The sequence below is a fragment of the Eriocheir sinensis genome, chromosome 8 (genome assembly GCF_024679095.1).
Source record: "Eriocheir sinensis breed Jianghai 21 chromosome 8, ASM2467909v1, whole genome shotgun sequence".
NCBI classification, from domain to species: Eukaryota; Metazoa; Arthropoda; class Malacostraca; order Decapoda; family Varunidae; genus Eriocheir; species Eriocheir sinensis.
The window spans coordinates 6,392,929-6,408,749 of record NC_066516.1 but is presented as its reverse complement, the minus strand read 5'-3'; the positions used below and the strand labels follow the sequence as shown (position 1 = coordinate 6,408,749).

The following is a 15,821-nucleotide window of genomic DNA, read 5'->3' as shown; positions in this document are numbered from 1 at the left end:
CCTCTACACCTCGATGGGGCAGGGTAATCGGGGTTGTCCAGCGCTGGAGGGTCTCTCCTGGCTATGTGTCTCCTGCAGCCCTGCTAAAACGTCCTCGTATTGCTTTTAAAATAATAATGAAAAGAATAGCTTGTTTTGAGACCCCAATAAACGAAAAGTGATTACGTTTGACACCAGCAACTGACATAATTATTATATGAGACTATTATGGATTATTTGCTGAAAAAATGCCTTGTTAACACCAATTAAATTATAAATAATGTTAAGAAGCCCCCAATAAATGAAAAAAAGGCCCACTGACACCAGCAACTGATAGTGGATTATTTGCAGAAAAAATGCCATGTAAACACCAATAAAATTACAAGTGATGTCAATAAGTCCTGATTTGAGCCCCCAATAAACAACAACAAAAAAAAGATCCAGTTTGGCATTAGCAATTAACATATATGAGAGAATTCAGGATTATTAGCAGACAAATGCCAATTAAACCATAGAAATTACAAATGATCTCTATGATAAGTCCTGTGATTTTGTCAGGTGCGAGGATCAATGGCAAATAATAAAAAAAAAGTTATATGTAGGTAACTATCGTAATAAAAAGTGAAATAAGTGGATAAATAAGTATAAATATAAGAGATCACTTTACTCCTGCACCCGTAATATATATACACTGCAGCATTATGAGACCAGTCACCATCAAGTATCACTTAAACTTCCCATTACCATTGTAAGGGCACTATCAGGGTACATCTTTTGAATATGTCTGCTTGTAAGGCATTGACAGTAAATATGTAGTGGTATATAATGCAGGTGCTTTGTTGCAACACACTACATACCAGAACTCAAAAGACAGGAAATTTCTATGACGCAAGGGTAATAAACAAGTGGAATAAACTGCCCGAGAGTGTCATCCACGCAGCCCTTGCGTCAACACCTTTAAAAACAGATTTGACAACTATGAGAGAGATGCATAGAGAAGAGGCACCCTTATGAGTAGTTAGCTCCCTGCCTCTTTACTATCACTAAAGTAAATATATGTTCCTATCAGTGCCTTAAATACAGTTGACATGGAGTGATGATATTGACATGCACATTAGCAGAACAGGAGACAAAGAAGCAACAGCCCTGTCAATACTTTTTCCAGCCATAACTAACCCTCACTAAACACTATTCAAGGCTGTAAATACTTAACTTTACCTATAAATGGGAGTATACACAGAATTCTAAAGGCTACACCTCCTACTGATGAATTACATATCATATAATCAATAACTGAACCTAACTGATGCCCCTCTTAATGATAAAATGATACATATATACACAAATTACTTTACAAACATATGTATATAGTACTAACTTTCATACAAAATGGTTCTTCGTAATACTACTAAACAATAAAGGTGTACTATCGAGAAAACCATTTAAAATATCAGAAAATGTCAATGTAACCCTTATCTGAATCTCTTTCCTAGGCCCATACTTCCAAACATTTTGGGGCTTGCACACCCACACATGACAAGTCTTTGGTAGAGGTTATGTTAGTATTTCCATGGGTAGTCTTATGGGCCTAGTGATAGTTTGATAAGGCTTCTGCACCATAACTGTGAAAAATGCTCACATGAAACCTTTGTCAGTGGCCTTGGGAAATACTTGTTGTGAGAACCAAAAGTGTCTGAGAATATGGGCCATAGTCTGTATATCAATCCAGTTAACCTACTTTCAGAATGTTGTTATGATGACTTCTTTTAGTGCATAATGAAAAATGTCTGCTATATGAAAAAAAATTAAAATTCCTGTCTAAGACTATGGCACATTACCCATCGCTTTAACCAACACCTGACAACTATTACTTCACTCTACAGACAGATGTTTTGGTTCTACATATTGAGTTACTACTAAGTATGAGAAGTCAAAGTAATTCCTCTTCATATTCACAAGACTTTTTTTTTTTCCTCAGAGACATTTGTAATTCATAGTTTCTAAAAATTATCTGTTCCACTCATTCTGAAGTTCGTGACAGTAAAAATATACTACACAAAATCATTAATAACATAAGGCTTACTATAAAGTGCTGCAAAACACTGGAAGAGCAGACTATTTTGAAGGAGTAAGAAATCCATAGCATTTTTCTTCAGAATCTGAATTCCACTGTTGTCTGATTTACTCAATCAAATAAGCTAACCAAGAATGGGTGCAGTAAATCATGATGTCTGAAGCTCTGCAAGAATATAAGTTTTCATATGCATAAACCAAGCTTGATAATTCATATACTTTTATACTTATTTCATTAATGTTGATTTTCAGAATTTCAGTTGTATTTTCATGAATAAACCATTAAAAAAATAGAGCTCACAAAGAAACCTCAAAAGAAGGGTTGATACGATGATCATGATGATAAAAATAACTTCTAAAATGGCAAAGAAACCGCAACAAAGGCCAGGAAAGTATAGGTTAAGGCAATGGAATACCACCCTGATGAGAAGAGAGTGCCATTCTCAGCCATGTCTGCACAAAAGTATGAAAAAGCTGTTGCTGTGAGGAAGAGGTGGAGAAGGGGTAAAAGGAACCATTTCAATCCACTAAATCTAACAAAATGGAGGTCTGCAGCGAGGCAGATGTACTTACTCAACCTCCCACAACTGTTTTGCAAAAGGCAAAGACAAAGAAGTCCAGTGATGGGTCAAGTCATACTAAGTTCAACTAATGAAGAATCAAAAGAACGAAGGTTTCTGGAAAGGAAGACAATAAACTGAGTGACAATTCTAAGGATTTCCAGTTTTGGAAATGCTGTACTCTTTGCAAGGCTGCAGCTTTGGTAGGAAAGTACACTGGAGCAAGACAAGAGCAATATTTCTGTACTGGAGATAAGTTGCAATACATCCCTGGAGTAGAAAATGCTGAAATTATTGTGCTTAACAGCATATTCAAAGATTCTATTGAACACATATACAAGAATGGAGTAGTAGTGACTCATGAGAATATAGACATAGTTGACAATGTTCATTCACCGTTGTGGTTTGGAATACATGTGGAATACTGTGTGATTATATTGTGAGCCATTTCACTAGGTGGTCCTTTATTAATGATTGGATATTCTGCTTTCTGAAAACCCACTGAGCCCCTGTGAAGATTAATTTTACACTTGAAATAGGTCTGAAAATTTGTCTTTAATAATACTGATTCAGAAAATAAAACTTTTACAATGACCTTTCCCTGAGCAATATTTATTTACTATTTGCTTCCAACAAAACTCTGCAATAACATACATTAAGTAAAAATAGTTACATCTCATTCAGTGTACAAGATTTGGACTTAGAAAAAAAATCTTTTATAAATAAATAGATATGATACAATAAATGCTAAAATACTGTTTAAAAGTAAGCCATGATGAGTATTGTGGAGTAAACTGAGAAAAGAATAGCATCATCTAATGTGGATGGAGACTTAGGAAAGCCACAGCTATCACAGTTTCCCTCTCAGCCCCCTCTGCAATATTAACCTGCTGACTCAGCATAATTCTTGTGGGTGTGTTTCATCTCCTCAACTCACACTGCAGACAGAAACTGGTGAACACTTACAGCCTATAGTGACAACAGGCCTTGACTCGAGTTTATGGAGTAATCAGTACTTAGACACATGGTCACTACAGAGACACCCAATAAAGGTACAAAGGTAAGCATTATTTCACTTCTTCAAGTCACTGTTCAATGTCCACATCTCACAACCACAGAACAAAACATTAAAGGAAAGTTATCTATTGATCAGGATATATATCTATGTAAAAAAAATATATATATATATATATATATATATATATATATATATATATATATATATATATATATATATATATATATATATATATATATATATATATATATATATGTGTGTGTGTGTGTGTGTGTGTGTGTGTATTTACACATTATATCCACCAAACAGAACCAACAGAAAGCAGCTTCATGTCATGTCTTGCCATTCACAGCAAAAGTTGTGCACATAACAGTGCACTCCCTGGAATGCATGACAAAAGGTTAGAAGTTGGTGGGTCCAATAGGGGCCTCAGGGCCTCCAATAGACTGCATATTGACAAATGGACTAATTTCCCTGGTTTTTATTTTCTTGAGTCACAACATCATGGCACCAAGTTGAGTCTGGATCTCTAACAGATGCTACATTACTAACTTTGGAGTAATTTTTTTGCCTTTTATCCATCAATTGTTTAGACATTATTTTTAAACAAAATATTTTACCATGCTCACAAATTCATAATTCAAGCTCAAAGGGGTTTTACTATACTAGCAAAGGTAGCATACAAACTGAACTAATTTGAAATTGCCTTTGCAACCTCTTAGCTATTGCTAAAAATATCAGTTTTCCTAGGAAAACTACTACATCTTGTGGCACTTCTGGATCTTATGTGCACTTTAAGAGTAGCAACAAAAAGGCTGTGGTCAGGTGCTGGGAACACAACACTCAGGAAGTTTTGCAGTTCTAGGGAATCCTTTAATGGCTACTAACAAGAATGTGACCAATCCCCTCAGACATTTCACTTACATTACCTGCCACCTTCATATATTAACTACCCCTTCTGCGGTGTTCTGGTTAGCATGCCTTGCTAGGAATCCATGGGCCATGGTTAGATCCCCGTCTGGGGCATTCAGCACCTAGTAAACCAAGCTATTCATCCTCCTTTTTAATCTAGTTGATAAATGAGTACCTGGGGAAAACTGGGGAAGCTAAAGTGTGGTAACCTGAATGTCACATTTGCCCTGTTCCAGGGTAATGGGTTCCTACCTCCCACAGGCTCATGGGCCAATGAGGCAAACATGAGCACCAAGGCCACATGCTGCATAGGGTATGTCCCCAACCAAACCTTTCCCTGCCATACAGCAATACCCAGCATGGCTTATATATGTAAAAATAGAACGATCACATCTCAGCCTTTAAGATTGCACAACTGTTGTAAATCTAAAACTTTTCAGAGAAATTTGCAGCAAAATGTTACATAAATTTTGTTCTTCATAGATGTATTTACCCTGTTATATGATGTATAAATAAAAGCCTTTTTCATTATACTTCATGTTAAAAAGTCTAGGAAGGACACAAACACACACCCGATAAATAACACGAGACACGAGAACATGCAAAGGTTAACCCTTTCACTCCGGTGACACCGACGTCGGCGTCTGACGGGCATCTAATGGCGTCACCGTATGGAAAGGGTTAGTCCTCTTCTAAACCTCTTAATCCTCTTCCATTTCCTCTTCTAAACCTCTTAAGAGGAAATGGAAGTGGATTAAGAGGAATTTAGAGGAGGATTAAGAGGTTTAGAAGAGGATTAATCCTCTTCCATTTCCTCTTGACCCTTTCCATACTGTGACGCCAACGTCTGGGTCACGGATGGAAAGGGTTAACCTCTCCTCTCACACACCATTGTCGACACAGACAAAAATCTCAATACAGAAATCTCTCCTTACAACAGACCACTGGTTCAAGAGCACGTCAACTACTTCAAAAAAAATGCCATGAAACCTAAGAGTTTGTAGCCTGAAAAGATAGCATTTCACATTCATAATTCATTCACTCTGTCCTTATACAATTGATCTTTTATAATAAAAAGTACAATGAATGAAACCACAAGTCTGAAAAGAGTAAATAATCGCTGATGAAAAGTTTAAAATTTTCTCAGTTAGCATCCATCATCTCGTGACTGGGTGATGCCACAGCCATTATTGAACCCTTGGATCTGTCCCTTTATCAGGATGAGGTCAAGGCTACACTTAATATCCTAAATGCTGATCTTAGGTTTCACTGACCAAATCAGACAAAGGGCTGCATGTCTAATGCATGGCAAAGAGGCAGCATACAAGAATCATGGGGGGAAGGAAGAAAGGGTACGATGGTGCACCGTCCACCACTGATTTTGTACAAACAACTCCGTGGTTACTTGTCCTTCAGACTTTTAACATGCTCTTTAGACCTACTTGTGTTATGCCAATATAAGCTTTTTACCAAACACTCGCCTGCTGTCCCAACATTTGTTATCAACAATCTCAATTCAACCAGTCAGTCATTACAAGAGATTGCTGAACGTTCAATGATCACTGATCAGTGACCAGAAGACACTGCAATACAGGCATGGAAGATTCTATCATACAATAGTCTCACATTTGATAATTTACAAAGTAAAAAAATAAGTTACAGTATAAATATACCCCAGTGTCTTTCTGACTGAATCTCTATGAACACCTATAAAATTTTCAACTTAAAACCACTAACAACATTCAAACTACAACATTCCCACCTTACTTATAATGGCAGATGAGCAACTTCCTCAAGGACCAAGAATCAAGGCAGACACTGCGAAGACCAGGAAGGTGAGGCCTCCGATGATTGTCACTGGAAGGGAAGATGGTACACATACAGCAAGTTAGGCCAACACCACCTCAACTAAATGTGGAGGTTTACAAATCTGTGACTAGACTTCTGGACAAACAAGTACTTTCAATGATAAACAGTTAAATATTGAATTACCACAACAATTCAATCATTGCTGCCATTTACATCATCCACCCACATATTGCTAGAAACAAGTTAAAGTGGAATCTAGGGATTTAAACCCTGAAAAATTAATCTATTGTATACTTAGGATTGAAAAGTAGGTTCATCAAGGTTCACTAGAGAAGCAAAGGAGTATATATGATTACTCATTTAAAACTAAAAAAAATAATAAATAAATACTGGGATTGTATTGCTGTGACATGTACATTAGTGCATCAGCTCATATCACCAAATCTTATTTTTTCTAGCAATATTGCTAAGAACAAAGAGCACCAGGAGCAACTTACCTGTTCTGACGGATATTCTGCTGGCTATCATGCGGCCGCCAACCACGGCAAGACCCGTGCACAAGAAGTGGCCAAGCAGACCCCCGAGGACCACTCCGTACACATCCTGGAAAGCACCACACATGTTATTACATTGCCCTGCATGGAAAGCCAAGGGAGTCAGAATGGTCTCCTAATAAGCTGATTAACCCCTTGACTGTGGATTTCCTACAAGAAGACATCACCAAGCTACAGGAATGGAACAAAAAGTGGCTCCTACAATTCAATTAAGAAAAATGTAAAGTCATACACCTTGGGAGGGGATATCCAGCATACCAATACCACATGGGAAACATTCCACTATCCACCACAGAGGCAGAGAAAGACCTGGGAGTATATGTTACCAGGCTTACAGTGAAAAAAAATTGGAAAGTTTTGTTTAGTCGGTGCAACATCTGAGGTCATATGCCGGAGAGAGACAGGAGAGGAAGGAATTATAGGAGAAGGGAACAGATCCCAGGAGACGGGACACAACCCCCGATTAATGCCTGGTATCACTTCTGAGTGGACAGGGGCGTAGGGTATCGGAAAAGTCGCCCAAATTTTTCCACTCCGCCCGGGAATCAAACTCGGGCTCTCTCGGTTGTGAGCCGAGTGTGCTAACCATTGCACCACGAAGCCCCCAGGCTAACAGTGAAAGTCCAATCCATGCCAATCGCAGCGGACGGGTTAACACTTCTGTCATGCCATCCCCTATTTCCACTTCCTCCACCATCAAAACAGTAGCTACTCAAATAAAGGGCCACACCAGCAGAGGAGGAAAGAAAATCGAATTAGCTAGTTGTTCATACATGTACTACCATTCAATAGTCCGGCATGCGGGCTGGTCAACTGCAAACCGGATGACAGAAGTTTTAATGTAATGAACAAAACACCTATCAGATCATAAGTAAATAATCAAAGCCCTCACCTCTCGTGCTGCCATTACAACTGTTGCGATCTGTGAGCGGTCGCCCCACTCTGCCAGGAAGGTCATGGTTAGAGCTTGCAAAAACACTCGTGGTACCAATGCTTGGAGGCGACTCTTGCGTGTGGCTCTTCTGCTGTTCGTCCTTCCCTCACCCTCCTCCATGGTTTCCCTTTCAATCTGTGTAATAATATTGATTTAAGAAAAAGATATAGTGATGTGACACTCACTTCATTCACTTTTGTAAACCATGTGTCTACAACTTTATGAAATAGGATCAAACAAATTATTTTTGGTGGGACACTAATTATGGAAACCCCTTTGAAGTTGTAAACCCTATTCATATTATGTCACATCTGGTGCAAAATACTGCTGGATAAATTTTGTGCAACCCCCCATCCTACAGATCCACTTCTCTTTAAAAAATTGACTCATTTGAGTTGGAATTGATAAATATTTCTTATATCTGAAACAGACTTGAAATGGAATTGGTAAAAGGGAGTTAACCCCTAAATGGTTGTCACAGATTCTGCAAAAACTTTTTCTACAATCTTCCTTGATCCTCAGTTTTCATCAAAATGAATTGCAAACAAGATAATATGAATCTTTGAAAACATAACTTTTTAGGACACACTGTAAAGAGGCAAGGACACACAAGCCCATAAGAGACTACAAGAGATGACTTACTTCATCATCTCTACGGCGCAGATCTAATTGCACTTCTTCCATTTCTTCCTGGCCTTCGTCTGGCTTCATCTTCCAGCCTTCCCGCAGCATCTTGATGCCAAAGATGGCAAAAAGTGCACTTGAAGCATAGAAGGTGTACACTCTTGGGATCCATGTAATTACATAGCCAAAGAATGCTGGAGAGAAAGAGAAAAATTAACAAATAAAACTTGTACATTAACTATATCTACATGCTTATGACATTATCATTTTTTTCTATTACAATATCACAAGAGTACAATATAAAGTGTTCAAACAAATCTTTCAGAAGGTGAATGTAGTGCTTGATCAAAGAAACTCCTATAATCATGATTCAATCTTATAAATTGAAAATATAAAATAGGTATGTAAAAATAGATAAAAATGTGCATTTACCAGACTCTTATCCCCCATTCTATTCTTGTCAAATTAAAAAGTCAATATTCGATTAGCCTGAGAAGTATTCCCTCTTTATACACATCTATATTAAACAGAAAGAAAAGTGCACTCACAAGAGAGAATATGCATGACGGTGAGGGCAAGCATGGCTCCCGCAAACACTGTCACCCTGGCGTGGTTCATGGCCATGATGGCAGCAATGAAGAAGGTCTTGTCCCCAAGTTCTGTCACAACAATCATGCTCAACGCTGCCACAAAGGCATTCGTGAAACTGGCGTCTACAACCTTCTTGTCATCTTTATCGCTGGATGAGTTGGGTGACTGATCACCACTTCCGCTGGGGAGAACTGCACCAATTCCAGTGTCATCCTGTAAGATATCATGCACATTAGTATTTATGTATGTATTAGTTACACAAAATGATATCTAATGTAGTCCACACCATCTACTCAAACAATTCCAATAATGTGAAATTTGCTCACTTCAAAATCTGGCTGCTCCCTCCTCATCACTGGCTCCACATCAATGGGATGAATCTCGGCCCATGCGACCCCCACCACCAGAGCAGTGAGGGTGAGCACCCACACTGGACGGGACATCATGATGGCTTACCTGGGGAGAGACAATGAGGCAACATTAATTAGGTGGAAAAAACATAAGAGAGAAGGCATGTAGAAGAGGGCAAAGATATTTAGTTTTCCCCAATAAAATTTCTTTTTTCAAAATATTTCTAACTGCTGGGGCCACAATGTAAAATTTCTTGCCTACTTGAATTCCACAGTGGAGCACATAGTAACTCACTCTCCATCTATTTATATCTCTATCTTAGAAAATGTCAATATATTTACCACCAACATTGGGTTTCCTCTTTCACTGGCCAGCCTGGTGAACAACCCTATAACTTTGCTCTCCTCAGTGATCTATAGGAGCTGGTTCAACACCCTACATGTATCCCTGGCTACCTTGGAGACACTCCCAACACTCTATATGTCTTTTTAATCTGCACAGACACATTCATTGACATCTACAAAACTTTAAAAGACCCCACCTAGAGTATGCGGTTCAGGCATGATCACCATCCCTGAAGGACACTGAGGCCCTGGAAAAAATACACTGACAAGCCACCAGCCTAGTGCCTTAAATTAGAGACTTGCCTCTCTACAAACAGACTACTTTGACCTTCAAAGTCTTAACGGTAAATTATTATGAGCAGCTTGACAGCAGCCAGTTCGGATAATCTTTGGAATAGCGGCTCCTAGCAGGTGCGCATTTAGGGCATGGTATGGTGGTAATTACAACATTTCTAGCACATACGATGGGGTTTTGACAAGCGGACAGGCGTGTTTATCACAAGGGGTGTATTTTTCCACACTGGCCCCACGATTTTTTCTAAGTCCATTATTATTGTTCCACGAGCGCCTCTATAGACAGACTGAGCCTCATAGCTGCCCTGCAGTGCACCATACAAACTAGTCCCTAAGCCAGTAATATCCAGAACGTACATAGATCATTACAATTTCGGACATAAAACGGTCTTTACGAGTTCTACGTTATTTTTTTCTCTATATTAAGGCAAGTAATGACGCAAGTATTTGTATTTTATAATTTTAAGCGACTACATTCTTGAAATATTACTACGCGGGGTGTATTGCTGCCAGGCTGCCATGTGGCAGTCTCTCACTCTCAGTCTTCCTTCTGTGCCCCAACAAGGTGGACGGTACATCGACAGTCAACTCTTCTTTAGTCTCTTCAAAGTATTATTCTACAACACCTCTCAGTAAGTGTTAGCTGACTATTTAGCCTCTTTATTGGTATCCCTCAGGAGACACACTGCGCCGTCAAATAACCTAAAACCGAGGCCCTTCAATACCACCATATGCGTGCGAACAGTGACACAGGCGTGTCACATGGGATGTGCTGTACACTTAATACTCAACAGCCTAGAGAGTGTTATACTGAGCCTGGGAACCTATGGGGAATGTGGGTTTTGGGTGTGAGAAGGAAAACTGACTAAAATATGGGCCTCAAAAATTTCCCTAAAATCGGGAAAAATCCCTAGTCCCGAAACTTTGAGTAAAGCTTCCTAAACGTATTGTCTTTCAATCCACCAGATTCGAACAGTGACACAGGCGTGTCACATGGGGTGCGCTTATTTGGTGCTTCGTGGGCGCATCAAGCTGTGACAAGTACACACCTCCAATATTGCCCCCACGAGAATAACAACTTTTCCAAGGTCTCACACACTGTTACACTTCTCTAGTTTTACCGGCGCATCATACATGTGGGGGGTGTTGCCCCCCTGATTAGCAGGGGGGTCAAGGGGGGTGAAGCCCCCCTGTTAGCTGTTAGGTTATAATGTTAGGGACTTTCCTTACTTTCGAGACTAGGGAATTTTCCTTAATTTGGGGATTTTTCTATGGAAATTTTGGAAGCCCATTTTTCAGTGATTTTGCCTTCCATCCCTGGTTCCCCACAGGTCCCCTGGCTTGTGCTGGGGGGTAGGGGGGGGCTGGGGTGGTGAAGGAGGTGGAGCTGCTGTTCCTATGATTTACCGCCAGTTCTTTGAATTCAAAAGAAACATGCTAATGGGTAATGGACACAAGCTATACAAGTAGCAGTGCAGTAAAGCTGTTAGGAAAAGCTTCTCTTGGAGGGGCTGACCCATGGAACAACCAGCCTAATGCTTTAGTTGCAGCCACAGCAGTAAATATTTGCACAGATAAATGTGGCAGTTTGAACTTCACTTAACACACACCCTCATTAGCTCAGACTATGCTTTAAGGCATGCAGACTACTTTCACTTCTTATACTGGTGAGTTATCAGTGTAACAATCAGTATATTAAAATCTTACTGGTGAGTTATCAGTGTAACAATCAGCAGTTCATATTAAAATCTATCAGAAAAAATATAAAATTAAAATTAATTTCAGGCCCCTCTAAGTTTTTATAAGACATGTTAAAAGGTAATGTTAGGTTCCGTCAGATTTGAAAATTTAAATTATTCCTGTTAAATACTTGGGATACATTTCACCATGCCCCATTTTCAATATGGTGGTTGAGGCAGCGGCTCAATTCCAGCGGTGGCAGAGTTCACTTTTGTCATGGTCTGGCAAGGGCTTAAGTGTTTGTGTTCCTGGTGGCTTCTGTTGTGAGGGTGTTTTTTTTATTTCTGGTGAGTTTTGATTTGCTTGTAATTAATTAAGAGATATTTTCTCATATAAATCACTAGCTTTTGGGTGGGAAGAAGGAGGAAAATTACCTACATTTACTAAAAACCAAGAGGGCCCTAAATTAACATATTTTTACCCCAGATGCAAGGCTGTACATTCACCTTCATGCATTAAGAGCACAAAGCAATACATACAAGTGAACCAATACACACAGAACTAGTATTTCTGGTGCATTGGATGGACGAGCTGGCAGCAGGTCGATGTGGTCCACATTTAGGTCTTCCACAGGCACAACACAGCTTACACAGGACACAATAAAGAGGCTTATTTCCCTGTCATTATAATAGTCACGACAAAGTTTACAAGCACCATTAGTTTCCTCGCCTCATTATCAACCCTTCAGTATAAACTCTACAGCTGTTCACGAGCACCAATAGTTTATCTGCCACGTCGTCTACCCTTCACTATACCCACGTCAGCTGTTCACGCGTTCACGAGCACTGCGAGTTTATCCGCCTTGCTATACGACCAGGAATAGTTTATCCACCTCGTCGCCAACCCTTCAATATATAAACAATATATACACAATATATACACAAAGCTCCGCCTCAGCATATCCATTCACCGTCCATACACATTTTGTTTACAGAGCCAAGGCATGAGATAACCGGGGCTGGCATCTTGGTAATGTAACTTTGTGAATAATTTTGAGTCCCAGGTAATTGAAGCACCCACTGTGATGTCCTCGGTGTGCTGCTCCTCCTCCTCCTGACGGTTAGTATTGCATCACAAGGCCAACAAAAGAGGTCCGCAAGTCAACCACCTCGCGAACCCAGCAGCCAAGAGTTGTTTTGACTGCCAGCTGGACATAAACGCCTCAAGGGATCTCCTCCACCTGACTCACGTGTATATAAGAGCATCAATAAACACCATCATAAGAGTATCGTAATTGCTATAAAAGTTTCGAGTAGTATAAAAGTAGAGTTGAGCAGCTTTAGGTTGGTTCTTTGGTGTATCTATTCCCTGGTTTTGCTGACGTCCAATAGGGATAACAAGAGGATTTTATTGAATTTGATTGGTTTATTGTAGGCGCTATTATGGGTGAAAATGGCCGTCCTTGCGATACATCTCTTTTTTGGGGGGAGCCCAGTTTGGATAATTTCACCAATAGCATGGATTCATCACTATATAGCCCAGGCGTTCCTAATCACGTTCTGTACACGTGTGTATTCATTCCTATATTTAGTTACCATTACCCCCAAGGCTTTCCCAATTAAAAGTTTCCATTCGTTAAGTTCAGCGTCTATCCACCACTTTCAATGTAATTCATGTAATCATTCCATAAACTTAATTCTATCACACCACCTGCTGACCGGACTCTATTTATAGGTAATTTGACGATTACGTGCTTATATCATAATTTGGGCACATATCATGAATGTGTGGAAATATAGTAATGTATATAAGTTATGTCATATATGCAGTGGTAAAGGGAAAGCTGAGGGCATATTATAAGGCTACGCCGCCTACGCGTGGCCTCGGTGCTCATCTCCGTCACAGTGGCCCTTGAGCATGCGTTGGAGGAGAACCTCTTACCCAGGACGCAGAGCAAGTGGAACATCCGGGTATAGTGCCACAGTTTACCTTTTCCAGGTTTCCCAAGGTATACCCATTTACCCAACAGCCCGGAAGAAAGGATGAACAGCTATACCAAGGGCGCTATAGACTTCCTAGGCCAGGATTCCAACAAAGGGCCGTGGACGCGTAGGTAGGCGCACTAACCACTAGACCACGAGGGCGGAGATGAAGTAGGAAGTGGAGATGGCTGAAAGAGATGCGGTGGTGACATGATAACGGAGATAAGAAGTGTAAATTTTAATCGAACGTTCACCGGGGTGTGCGCTCATTGAAGGAAACAAACCATATTACTTAAAGAAAAATTATGATTCTGCTAAAATATCTTGAGGGCAGGGATGGCGAGGGAAAGTTGCGGCCTTGGGGATGGGCAGCAACGTGGCGAGGGCGAGATAAGGGACGCGGTGGACGGAGAGAGGAATGTGAAAGGTCGGACAAAGGAATAAGGGAGATTGGCATTGAGATGGGGGTGAGTGTGTCCCTCTCTCTAGATAGATAGATAGAAAGATAGATAGGTAGATAGATAGATAGATAGATAAATAGTTATCCACTTCTCTTTCTTCCTTTTATTATGTGTGTGTGTGTGTGTGTGTGTGTGTGTGTGTGTGTGTGTCGTGAGAAAACCCAGCCCAGCCCTGAGTAATTCCTTGGCGGATAAAAAAATCACCCCCCTCGCTCTTTACTCTCCTTCCTATGCGCGCAACAGACACAAGGAGGAAAGGGACCGCCCCGTGAGGATAATTACGAACTCTGTCCTAGAACCCCGGACGAGCCTACTCTAAAATCCTTGGGGTGTTCTATAAGGAGAGGTGTGGGTGCTCTCCTGTCTCATAATGCCGTCTGTCCCTATGGTACGGATCCGGCTATAGAGATAATAATAGAATGTTTGATTGGATGTAGTGTTTTTAATCAATAGAGGGGTCAGACTAAGAATGCAAACGAGTAAAATCAATAAGGATTTGAAGAAAGAATAATATCGGAGGATGCAATGGTTGTGAGTTGCGAGACAGGAGAATCTTGACATTGTTTTGGGGGTATTACTTTTGGAATGATTAAACCTATCTATTTATTTATCTATCCATTTATCTATCTATCTATCCATCCTTCAGTCTGTGTACCCACTTATCTATCTATCTATCTATCCATCAGTCTGTGTATCCACTTATCTATCTATCTATCTATCCATCAGTCTGTGTATCCACTTATCTATCTATCTATCTATCTATCTATCTATCTATCTATTTATCTATCTATCTATCCATAAATCTGTGTATCTATCTATCTGTCTATCTATCTATCTATCAGTCTGTATCTATTTATCTATCTATCTATCTATCTATCTGTCTATCTTGTACATCACTGATAGACTTTTTTTTTAGCATGTCCAATCGAATGTTAGCCGTTCCGCCGGTCCCACACACACTTTTTATCAACTAGCTTTATTGTACATCGCATTTTATGGTCTTGCATGTAAACTCGTTGTTAATTAATGACTAGTTCGTAATACTAACTCACCAATTAGAACAGTTAGAATTTCTGTGCTGCCTTCTGCGTAGGTCCGCTTCTCTCAAATAATTTTATAATCCCCCACTCCTCTGATACACCCCCATACATGCAGCCCACATTCTTCTCAGTTTTTTTTTATTCATTTATCATTTATCTTACATCTTGTTTCGATAAAAGAGATAAAGAGAGAGAAAAAGAAGCCATACCTTATATATACTCCCTTAACACGAAACCCTCTTAAAAGAAATGATGAGTTTTCAGCAAGATACTGTAGCTCTGTACCACACGTGCAGTCAACAGTTCCAGGGCCAGTTTATCCAAAAAGAGACATGTGCAACCGCTTTGGGTCCTTTCTCTATAGAGTGGTGGGCAGACGACGTAACTGGCACTAAGATATCACAAATCAGGTTGAAGGCTGTGTAGAGCTTTGAACGTAGATGTAGTCGGGTCCATATCACATTGAAGACATAACTATACTAAAAACTTGGGTGTCGTAAGGTTCATATCACAAATACAGTATCGCTTTGAAGACAGTAGCCTATATAGAGAGCTCTGAATGTGGGTGTGATCAAAAATGAGAAATAAGAACATAAGAACATAAGAAGAAGAGCA

The 15,821-nt window shown here is 39.8% G+C and overlaps 1 protein-coding gene across 5 annotated transcripts; it reads right to left on the bottom strand.

Moving 5' to 3' along the window:
* Window positions 1-628: 628 nt before the first annotated feature.
* On the bottom strand, window positions 629-13,866 carry LOC126995436 (transmembrane protein 165-like). 5 transcript variants are annotated; one of them, XM_050854971.1, is made up of 8 exons: window positions 12,804-12,970; window positions 9,381-9,510; window positions 9,012-9,267; window positions 8,482-8,657; window positions 7,798-7,974; window positions 6,849-6,954; window positions 6,310-6,399; window positions 629-2,729 (listed from the first exon to the last, which is right to left on the bottom strand). In XM_050854971.1, exons 2-7 carry the CDS (start codon window positions 9,498-9,500, stop codon window positions 6,335-6,337), a joined length of 900 nt encoding a protein of 299 aa, XP_050710928.1. In that variant the 5' UTR covers window positions 9,501-9,510; window positions 12,804-12,970; the 3' UTR covers window positions 629-2,729; window positions 6,310-6,334. The 5 variants fall into 5 exon arrangements, with proteins under 5 accessions (XP_050710928.1, XP_050710929.1, XP_050710927.1 ...); XM_050854972.1 differs by lacking the exon at window positions 629-2,729 and adding an exon at window positions 3,204-4,011; XM_050854970.1 differs by lacking the exon at window positions 629-2,729 and adding an exon at window positions 12,263-12,367 and having other exon boundaries at window positions 5,064-6,399; window positions 12,804-12,948.
* Between the last annotated feature and the right edge of the window lie 1,955 nt (window positions 13,867-15,821).

Excerpts from the sequence above, each read along its gene's own strand:
- LOC126995436 (XM_050854973.1), bottom strand. The coding sequence starts at position 9,500 with ATGATGTCCCGTCCAGTGTGGGTGCTCACCCTCACTGCTCTGGTGGTG. Across the intron at positions 9,268-9,380 it reads GGGAGCAGCCAGATTTTGAA|GATGACACTGGAATTGGTGC; the intron begins GTGAGCAAATTT and ends GATATCTTACAG. Across the intron at positions 6,955-7,797 it reads TTGTAATGGCAGCACGAGAG|GATGTGTACGGAGTGGTCCT; the intron begins GTGAGGGCTTTG and ends GGTGCTTTCCAG.